The 11,377-nt window shown below is 39.2% G+C and overlaps 1 protein-coding gene across 3 annotated transcripts in view; it reads left to right on the forward strand.

The window, feature by feature from the left end:
* Positions 1 to 2,057: 2,057 nt before the first annotated feature.
* Positions 2,058 to 11,377, forward strand: part of LOC126406625 (regulator of microtubule dynamics protein 2) — a 44,207-nt gene continuing 34,887 nt past the window's right edge. Inside the window, exons 1-2 of one of the 3 annotated variants that reach the window (XM_050071037.1) lie at positions 2,058 to 2,155; positions 9,315 to 9,769. In XM_050071037.1, the coding sequence (XP_049926994.1) occupies positions 9,324 to 9,769 (446 nt within the window). In that variant the 5' untranslated portion in view covers positions 2,058 to 2,155; positions 9,315 to 9,323. Of the gene's footprint in view, positions 2,156 to 5,937; positions 6,069 to 7,572; positions 7,644 to 9,314; positions 9,770 to 11,377 lie in introns of those variants that run through there. The other 2 variants (XM_050071038.1, XM_050071039.1) reach the window with 2 other exon arrangements.

Genomic DNA, 11,377 nt, shown 5'->3' on the forward strand with positions numbered 1-11,377 from the left:
TGTATATATATATATGTGTATATATATATGTATATATATATGTATATATATATATGTGTATATATATATGTATATATATATATATGTGTATATATATATGTATATATATGTATATATGTATATATGGTTTGCTCAAATTGTGTGCTCGTATAACATTTTAAGTTTCTCATTCACATTTATATGCACAGTATGCAGTATGTCCATTTCACTTCAAACAGGCATTAATTACAAAGGAAATGCGGAAAATTGAAATCATTATTTTATTATTTACAAAATTACTGTAATGTCGAAAGTCAATGTCAGTAACTTACAGCAAAATAAATGTTAACAATTCAAATGTGAAAAAAAGAACATGGATTATGCACTTGCACATATAAAGTGCACATAGGCTGTGCACACGTAACTGTACAGTACAAAGATCCTTTACTTTAGTAAAAGTAAAAATATTAATAAAAATACTATATCACAAGTAAAAGTCCTGAATTCAAAATGTTACTTAAATAAAAGTACAGAAGTATTATCAGCAAAATGTATCAAAAGTAAAAACACACTCTTTATGCAGAACCGCTCCTTTCAAATGGTTATATTATTTTAGAATATTGTGTCATTCTGTTTTTATCACTAACAAATACATGAAGAGTTTTTCATGTTGTAGTTTATATTTAGATACTTTATATATTAGATTTGTGATATAGCACTCCATCACATCATGTAAGCACATCATATGTTTTAAATGTAAAAAGTAGCAATATGTGTTTAATAAATATAGTGGATAAAAAAGTAGGATATTCTTACTGAGATGTAGTGGAGTAGAAGTCTAAAGTAGCATAAAATGGCAAGCAGTAAGCTCATAGGCGTAAAATTTCCTAGGACAGTGACGGCATAAATCGCCCTACTCTGCCTCTGATTGGCTTACCCTGACCCGAACCAATCTCACTTCTCTTGCTTAGCCAAACCAACCCAAACAATAAAGGCAGTGAATACCAGCCAATCAGAGGGAGAATAGGGGAGGTTGTGCCTTTGCAATCCTAGGAAATGCAAATTTGCCTTGAGGCTTGAAAAATGAAGCCAATGCTGAGTCGCCAGAAACTGCAGTTCTTCGAATGGCCGCTTGAGGCTGACTCTAAAAGTGGATCAATCCCCATAAACCCCCATCTTAAAATGGCCAACTTTACAGCAGAAATTATTTCTAGAGCTAATTTTCTTGTTCATGACCACTAAAAGGAGGGTATGCTTTTATTCATATATTAGTGGTTTAAATGCTATTTAATTGTTACGTATAATTAAGGGCGTGGATGCTTTGAGTGACAGGTTGTCTAAAAGGCTTCATCACAGTCTATGAGCATGATCTATCCCTCACTCCTCCATGGCTCCAGACTCTCACTCAAATATGGTCACTTCTAGCTCAAAAAAATCCAAGATAGTTACGGCCAAAATGTCAGACTCAAGGCTTTAAAAGGGGAGTCCACATACCTGGTGACGTCATGATGACTACATCCATTATTTTCATACAGTCTGTGTAAAATGGAAATAGGCAACTCAAGTAAAGTACAAATAGGGCTGAGCTCCAACTGAGTGAATGTACTTCGTTACATTCTGTCACTGGGGTTTCCAGACGTAAGTGATGTCAAATTTAATCAATGGAGGCTTTAAAACAACAACCTGTCAAACATAATGAGTTGGACACATGGGTGTGGCGCCAAAGTGAGCGCTACTGTAAGTGGTGTAACCAGCTAAGGACACTTAACAATTTATGGTACTGATTCAGCAAGTTTTTTTTTTTCTTGGCAAAAAAGACAAGAAAAAACATCACAATATTGTTCTAACTCAGTGTCCCACAGCCACTTGACCTTTCCAGTGACTTGATGTCAGTCATGACCTTGGCAACGGAACAATAAACAGATAACACTGTAGGACCATGTCCTTAGGTAATCTAACATCACATCATCTATGCATACAGACACAAATATGTTCCAGCTTAAAGAAAAAGTGTTTAAAGTCTGAGCTGCCAACATTAGCATGTTATGAATGTAGGAATGATTGTGTGGGTTTTGTGACCATTCTTGTTTCAGGATATTCAGTAGCCTATCTTTCTTTTTGTCTGCTACAGCAGGGTGCAGTGACTGTCAGACAGGGGAAACTGGATTTTAATAAGGTAGGTGAGGTGTGTGTGTGTGTGTGTGTGTGTGTGTGTGTGTGTGTGTGTGTGTGTGTGTGTGTGTGTGTGTGTGTTTTACAGAGAAAGACAACACATTGTCTACATGTAAGAAAGCTGTATTCTCATGACCCACTTCTTGTTCAGCCTCTTTTTCTTTGCAGACAGTATTCTGAAATGGAAAGCTGACAGCAAACAGTGGCAATCTGACTGCTTGTCTCAAGATAACACAATGGTAACACACCACCTCTGTTACTTGAGCTGCTGCAGAGGTGCACAGGCAGAACAAATGTGAATGTAGATGTATGCAATACCAGGTCCTCTGTGCTGGAAGGCTACTAAATCCATAAAGCAAATCTTCACATCTGGTTGAAACAATACAGATAAACATTTGGAATAATACGCTGCATCTTTTTTAATGAAAAACAGATATACTGTATACTGCACTGGTTTTTACCAGGTTTAATTCACGTCAAGTGAGCACTGGTCATCTGGTAGAACCATGTCCATGAACAAATTTTATGATGAGAACTACTCGCAACAGAGGTTCCTCTGTCTGGAATACTGCACACTCAGTGGTGTAGTGGAGGGTATAGGGGTATACCCACTTCTTTTTCTATCCAGTTACAGTATACCCACCTATCAGCTAAAAAGCCATTGTAATATATAGGAGAGTATGCCCACTTCCTCATCAGTAACCTACCTATCTACCTAGTAGTACACCCACCTCATCAATTACCACTACACCACTGTGCACACTGACTGGTTTCAGTTGGGTCAGACATTGGTAACACTGGTTGAGCTTTATGGTTGGAAGGTGAAGCCTGAAACAGTAGCCTTGGATCAGGAGTTAAGATCAAGTTAACCTGCCAGTAAATGAGTTTCAGGGTATTAATTGCCATTCCGGCAACAGACCCAGACTTTCGGTAAAACTGGTTTCGAGGTGAGGAGGTTTTCTGTGAGCCAGCATTTCCTGTATTTTAGTTCAATAGATAAATTTAAAAGGGAACTTTTACATTTTTTTTTAACCTGTATTATATTTCACTATGTTTTTTGTCTAAATGACTTATGGAGACACAACATTGGTCCAAAACTTGTCCAGTACTGAGTGAGACTGTTGCAGTGAAATAGGCTGCAGTGTATTCCCTGCAGGATTTACATACATTTCACGTACAATTAAAGTGCTTGTTTTTGTCACTGACAGGCTCATACTGTTATTTCAAGTGTTTAACAACATTATGGAAAAGACTCCAAAGAGAAATTAGACATTTTTCTTTACCTTTTGCTGATCCAATCTGTTTGTTATTGTGTATAGCCAAGTCTTGCTCAAGGATAAATCTTGCTCTGAAATCTCACTGACTTTTCCACATTGTTGAAATCAGCTAACTATTCAACCATGACACTGAAAATCTTCAAGATAACCAAGCAACAATTAACTGTACTGCAACACAACAAACTCTTCCCAGCACTTCTGTCTCCAACTCTCACTAACATTACCACCATTTTTTCCTGCAACAAGTCACCTTTTGCAAGTTTTCAGAACCAGGCTTCTCCTTGAGTGAGACTTGGTCACAATAACAAACAGACCAGTGATGGGAAGGGAAATGTTTTATTTCTCTGCAGGGTCATTTCTGTAATGTTGTCAGACACTCATAATTACAATATGAGCCTGTCTGTGGCAAAACAAGCACTTTCAGTGGACCTAAACTGATGGTGCACAGAACAAGTTTCCAATAAACTTTCTCCTTTCTGGTATACCCTCAGAAGATTGAGCCAAGCCCCCAGGAAGAGCGCCAGGCCTTGCAGCCAATTTTACATAGTGGTCAGAAGTGGAACTACACTGTCCAGGTCCGTCACAAGATGCCATTAGGCCCAAAACTACTTTTTTCCCCCACAGACTTACATAGGGAAAGCAACATGTGTAAATCAGTGGATCAATTTATTTGAGCAACACAAGCCCCGCGATTTGATCCATTCTGTTTGATGAGATTTCAAAAGTGTAGAAGAGCTGCATGGTTAAGTTATTTTGTCCCCATTCAAGTTAGCGGAATGCAAAACCTAGCCTTTCAGCCAGTGGAAGTTAGCCACTCGGCCATGCTCAGCTGCCTTTAGTCTCTAGTGTGCTTGCTCTATGGGCCCCATAATGCCAAAGATCTGGATAATTTTATATCATGGAAACAGAACTTTTTTGGCTACATGCGCCACCGAGCAATTTTCATATAAATAAATGGGGTCCCCCCTCAAATGTTGTATCCAAGTCTTCTAATACATCCATGGACTGAGCATTCATCTCTAAAGCCAGACCTGTACCTTCAAACAAGCCATTCTCAATCATCAGATAAAGGGACAAGGCAGTGAACCATCAATGCAGTGCCAGATAGTTGACATTTCTAAGGTGAGTGCACAAATCACTTTCAAATGGAAACTGCTTAAAGGCAGAGCTCAAATGCAACAGTCTCATCAGTTAAGACCTTTCAGTCTCAACTGTTCCTGTCAAGGGCTATTCATAATTTTATGTTGATTTTTGTTACAGTTTTCGTCTCCTTGGTAACACACCCTTGTACAGTAGCTAGCAGAGTCTCTCGGTAGGCCTAAGGACAAGAACAGTGAGTGCTTGCAGCTGAGATAGACATCAGTAAAGCAAGTGTAGGCCTATGAGTTGGACTTCCCCAACTCCTCATAGAAGCTATAGCTGAATGGTATTGTGCCTTTCTGTTACACAACACTTGCCACATCTTTATGGCTGAATGAATCTTAAAAGTATCTGTAAACACGGCACGCAACTGTTACAGAAGTTCGTTTTCCTCCCACTGAGGCAGATGCCTCATACACACGAGCAGAATACTGACAGCAAACAATTGGTCTTCACACTCTGTGGTCTGTCAGTAGAGTCCTGATAGTGATGCCTTATTTCACCCTGATTCTTCTCCCAAGTATTGTTTAAGGGCTTATTTCTGTGCACAAAAGCAAATCTGAGGGTGCTTTTGTTTCTCCCCCTGTGGTATGAGAGTTTGGGCAGATGTGTGGTGGGTGGATAAAACGACAGTGTTGACAATATCTGCTTATCTTCTGGCTTTGACCCGATGGGAGCAAGGCCATGGCTGGATGCGCCTGGCTTATCAGCATATCTACGTCTGCGGGGCCAACCCAGAACCGCTGGGCAAGCTTTTTCTTTTTCTTTTTTTTTGTGCCGCCATGCCTTCAGGTTTCAGGTGGGCTTTTTGTTCCCTGTGCAGGCAGAATGCAGGCTGTGGGCTAAGGAACAATACTGTGTTCAGAGAGCAGGGAAGAAACTGCACGTAGCAATCCTTACATCACATTATGCAAGGGAACTCCCTGTTACCTCTGTTTCTAAGCAAGTACGGCTTTCTACCTCTCTATAGGCTGAAAGAAATAACCACTTAGAGAGTTCCAGTACTTCTGCCAAGTCAAATAAACACAGTGATCCCACTTAAATAACTTAATGAAATAGCGCTTAAGGTCATCGAGGTCATTGTTTCTTTTGTTTTGGGTTTTTTTCCAAACCATTAATCGTGAATTCATCTGTTTGTGCATTTGACAAAGATAAAATGAGAAAAAGAAAAACACAAGCATCTAACAAAAATGTGAAACATAAGTACAAGATGTCAAAAAAAACAAAAATCACAAATAGACAAAAAAGTGTGCTGTTGTATCTGAAGTGGGGTTTTACCTATGGATTTTATGTGGAAAACATGAAGTCTATCAGTAGTTAAACAAAGGAAATAACATTTGTAACACTTGAATCAAACCCTATAAGGACAGTTCCATGTTCACTGACCTGGTCCAAGGTTGATGTGATAATACGAGTGTTCAGTAACTTTTTTAAATCCTGGTGCACATTCTGTCCAAGATCACTGCAGGGACTCACTTGTGAGAGGAGTGAATCATCGAGGTAGGTCTTTGTTTGAGCTTCTTATTACACAATAATAATTTAGAGCAGCATAAATTTGATTTATGGTTTTATAATATGTAAGATCATGACTTATTGATATTTATCATAGACCAAAGTATAGGGGCAAATGAGACTGAAAACTTTCTACTTTAAATTAAACTCATAAATTAACTGTTGATGATTAATGAGTCCCTTTAAATGCTGTTATTATTACCTGTTCATATAGCAAGTGTTATGTAACACTCCTTGCACTGCTGCTGCTCACTGATTATTCACTCACTTGTCGCAGAGATAAGGTTGATGAAAGACAGCTCTTTTCAAGGAATACAGTTCTAAAGCAAAAAATAAAATAGGTTGAAATGTACCACTACAGCTACATTCTATCATTAAAACATAAAAATATACACTCAAAGTGTATTATACCATGCATTAAAAAGAAAAAAAATGATTTTGTAGTTTTATCAAGGTATTAATAGAGGATTTTTCTGTAGTTCATATAAAGGATAGGACTATACAGTATATGCTGTCAGTATATGTAGGTCAGGGTACAGTAAGTAAATGGATATATCCTGTGAAAGATGCAAACAAAAGTTGTACTGTGAGTGCAGAATCAGTGCTAAAAATAACTAAAAAGGTCAACCCATACAGGAGGCACAAGGTAAAAAACTGGCCTTCACACATTAAGATGGATTAGTAGTTCCTTACGCAATATAAACCATGAAATGTTCTAAAACATAGTATATAGACTGGAGTACTAATGAGAGGTACCAAATTGTTAGAACAAGGACTTGAATGTTTATTCATTTCTTTATTCTCTAGACATCATCACCTTGCTGGTCTAACCAGCAGTACTTAAAAAGCAAGAGGTAACAATGGATAGATCAGAAATCTGTCAACGATCTACAGTAACACACTCAGGCAGACCACACCTAATGGAAATTTGGATCCCTTTTCACTTGATATGTATCAGTTCGGTTTCAGGGAGGGGGCTACCAGTGGAGGCATGCAAACTCCACACAGACAGCACGTGTAAGGCAGCAGTGATAACTATTATTATTATTATTACTTAAATTAATGTTGTTGTAAGCTATTGTCATTACTGTCTGCCCTGAATCTCTTTCTGTCTCTCTGTCTTTGTCTCTCTTTATGTATCATTTTGTCATATGGAACACTGTAAATTTATTATGTTGATCTGTTCTGTTCAGAGGGATGTCGTATGCTGTAAAGCCCTCTGAGGCAAATTGTTATTTGTGATATATTGGGCTTTATAAATAAATGTGATTGATTGATTGATTGATTGATTGATTGATTGATTGATTGATTGATTGATTGATAACACGAATTTAAAAGGTTGGAGTTCCTAGTAAGATCAACTTAGTTAAAAAATGATTATTTGATGAGGATTTTTTTTGCGTCAACCACACAAATAAGTCGTAAGTCATTTTACCAGTGAGGTTGACGGGAAGTGAAGCCCGGAACGTTTTATGGTTGTTCCTGAGCGCACACGGGATGTTTTGACGGTTACACCATCGAGCTGTCAAGTCAACAGAAGTGCCTCCCTTCCTTACCTGTGCAGTAAGAGCTCTATTATTGTCAATTTGGCTGTAATTTAGAAAGAACATGCTTTTGTAACGTGTTGTTGTGACGCTGTTTTACTTAAGGTGCGCATTTGAACGCCTTTTAACCGTTTAACCTTGGTTAGTAACTGTGTTTGACTGTTAGCTCAACGTTTGGCGACTTTTAGCTAGCAGCAAGACTTTGTCATTGGCAGGTAATCAATGTAATTAACATTAATAATGACGGTATGAAGTTAATAAGGATGACACATGCTGGAGACTCCGTTAGACGCTGCATTTTAATGTGTTCAGGCTTAAACGTTACAGAGCTGCTGTTACTCTGTCTTATGGCTAACACGCTGTGTGATTAGTGTGTTGATCCAATTATCTTTGCTAGGTGGTCAGCCATTCTTAACGTTGTTGTTGTTGTTGTTGTTGTTGTTGTTGTTGTTGTTTGTTGTTGTCTGTTCGTTTTCATTGAGGTTATCGCTTTCTCGTCAGTCGTTTATTACATTAGCTTTCCATTAGCTCACCATAGCGTTTGCTAAAGCAGTAGGGGCTCCTCACCTGAAGCAGGACAGAGGTAAATTGTTGAGTTGGTTAAAGGGCATGGTCACTGGATAACCGTGAAAAAAGCTGTCACTCACTTGATGTCTAAATTACAGGAGGGATTTCGAGGACACACACGGGGAGAATGATGTCCAGAAATAGAAAGCAAAAGTATGCTTTTTAGAGAAGCTTCACATCACTGTGTCATTTTGCTTCAGACTTAGTGACCTGAAACATTGCAATCAGTATTTTATTCAAGTTATAACTGTTTAATAACAGTGTAGTCTGCAACTCTAAGCTACCCACCAGCAAACACTGATCCTGTCAGCCAGTGAGATATTAATTTTGCTATTGTGTTTGTCTAACAGTAATATCCATCTAGATGTCAGCTTACTATGAATTACTTTTTATAACTCTCTCCGTGTTCATATTTTATAAGTGTCATCTGTTTATCACTTGCACTTGTTATGGCCATTTATTGGTCACAGTACTATAATACCTAACATAAAATATTAATTATTAAACTGAACATACTCCCACACTCTGGCTAACTTGCAGACCTAATATTAATTTCAAAGATCAGTTGATACGAAGTTGAATAAAGTCAGATGGTTAAAAATAATCTCAAACCAGTAGATTTTTATGTATTGAAGAAATTAAAATGGCATTTTTAACTGACAAGACACTTGACAGATCAATAGACAACAATTGTAGAAATAAATAATAATAATAACAATTAATAGTTTCTGACTTTTTTAAGCCAAAATGCCAAACATTTGCGTGCTGTGGCTCAGTAAATGTGAGGATTTGCTGCTTTTCAGTGTTTCGTTTCATTGTAAATTGATACTGTATATCTTTGGGTTTTGTACTTTTAGTCAGAAAATTCAAGCAATTTGAAGCTATCATCTTGGGCTTTTGAAAATTGCGACAGGAATTTTAACAATTTTCTTACATTTTATAGACTAAATTATTTTTTTGATAAATTGCCAAAGTAATCTACAGTCTAAGCTATGATATAAAGTTACTTTTAAAAAAAACCATTTCCACAATTTTCATTTTTCATGTTTTTGTTATGCAGTGTCTGCAAAATATTGGTGAAGTCAGTAGCTTAAAACTTGTTATTTTTGTCTGTCCTCTACAGGCCTGCAGGATGGCCCAGGCAGACAGTAAGGTGCTGGTTCTGGGAGCTCTGGCTGGAGTGGCTGGCATCAGTTTGGCTGTGGTGTGTTATCAAGGCTTTAGGTCAAGGCGAAGAAGCTCGTGGCCGGGGTTCTACCTCAACCGCACTAATGAACAGGGGCCTGGCATCATGGTGGTGGATGGTCCAGGTTTGCCTAGGGGTCAGGATGAGGTGCTGGAGCGCCTTGAGGCCCTGATCCAGTGCGTGTCTGAGCTAAAGGAGGAGATGAAGTCATTGAAGAGTGCTCTGCCGACGCTGCAGGATCAAGTCAGGGAAGAGCTGAGGGGACGGGATGAGGCGCGTCGAGCCAGCCCTCTCCACAGGACCACACCAACACGAAGGAAAAGGGCTGCAGGCACCATCGCCGGGGCCAGAGCAGGCGGTCGGAGCTCAGAGGAAGCCGAGAGTGAGGGAGGGTGAGTACTTTACAAGCTGGGAGATCCCGTTATATAATCAGTAATTATACACATCTCAAAAACATGTCCTCACATAGGAATTACCTCACTGTGCTCGCAGCAGATTCTTCAAAATTATCCTATTATCCAAACTCACTTTTGTTACAACAGATTCTAACATGGTAACGTGCAAGGCACAAAAGTCATACTGACCCCTTTTTCCTTACCCCCTCTCAATGAGACACACACACACACACACACACACACACACACACACACACACACACACACAAATTCTAAATGCTTTATTTAAACCCATTTGTTGTATTCAAGTTTGCAGGATTTAGACACACAAAGTTTAACACTAAATGTCACCAATTTTTAAACTGCATGCACGCACTCACACTGTCCCTGGCTAACTTATAAAACAGGTATTAATTTCACATGGCAGACTTGGACCTTTGATCACAGCAGTACTTCGGATCATTTCTCCCATGCCAATCATTAATTTGCTAGAACAATCTGTCCTCATAGTACAGTTCATCAGACTTGCCATCAGTTTGTTCATTAAAGGGCCAGAGTGTAATATTTGGCATGGTTTATTGTCAAATCTGAATCTGAATCTGAATATTCTACCCATTAATATGTTTATATAAGTGTATAATCGCTATAAAATATAATTTGTTTGGTTTTCGTAGCCTTATAATTATGCTTTCATATATATATAGCAAGGGCCTTGCTTTAGAGAGGTCGCCATCTTGCGCCACCATGTATGTAAGGCAGCCCGAGCGGACAATCCAGCCAGCCAGAGAACGCGCTTCGCATGTATAAATAAACCAACGAAGTTAGTTAGTTATAAAGTTTGCGAATGGACCACACTTACCACGCAACAGGAGAGAATGAAGCTGAACCGTCATCTGCGAGGAAAAGAAGACGCAACTTCACTCCTTGTGATGCACTCTCTGCGGCGCTTTTCCTCCTGATGATATATCTCCCCAACGATGGTAGCAGTAGCACCGAATCCCATTCTGTGCATTCAGCCTCTCTTCTCGCCCGCTCAGCATCAAACACATGGAGTTCCTCATCTGTATGCTCCGGCTCAAACAGGTATGGCTCTGGATCTGTGTCCGCTACAAGAAACTCTTCAAAATCGCGTTCAAAGTCGTCCATTGCAGCTACTATAGTCCGGAGATATTGCTAGGCTAAATAAACAGCTGAGTTTTGTTTACAGGCTACGTCTGTGCCTGCTCACCGGTGTATCCCTCCGCAGATCACAGCGCAGGACGTACTGAAAATTTTAGTCTTATGTCAATAACAGACAATAGGATAGCAGTAACGTTACTCCTATGTACCCTGCTGATTGGATTCAGTACAGCTAAAACCACCGTTTATTACTGAACAGTACAGGTTACTGTTGGCCGTAACCACGCCAAAACAACTTAGCTGTGCACTGCTGCTCTCTCCTCCAGCTCGTTCATACACACACCAGCAAGCGCACTCACACAGCCCTCGTCCCCGTCCCAGTCACACTCGCACCCCGCCCCCCTACCTATACTCATTCAGTTCCAAACATGCCATTAACTCACAGAACATTGACATTATAACAGAACATTTACTGCAGGGTCGCTA

The sequence above is a fragment of the Epinephelus moara genome, chromosome 19 (assembly GCF_006386435.1).
Source record: "Epinephelus moara isolate mb chromosome 19, YSFRI_EMoa_1.0, whole genome shotgun sequence".
Lineage (NCBI taxonomy): Eukaryota > Metazoa > Chordata > Actinopteri > Perciformes > Serranidae > Epinephelus > Epinephelus moara.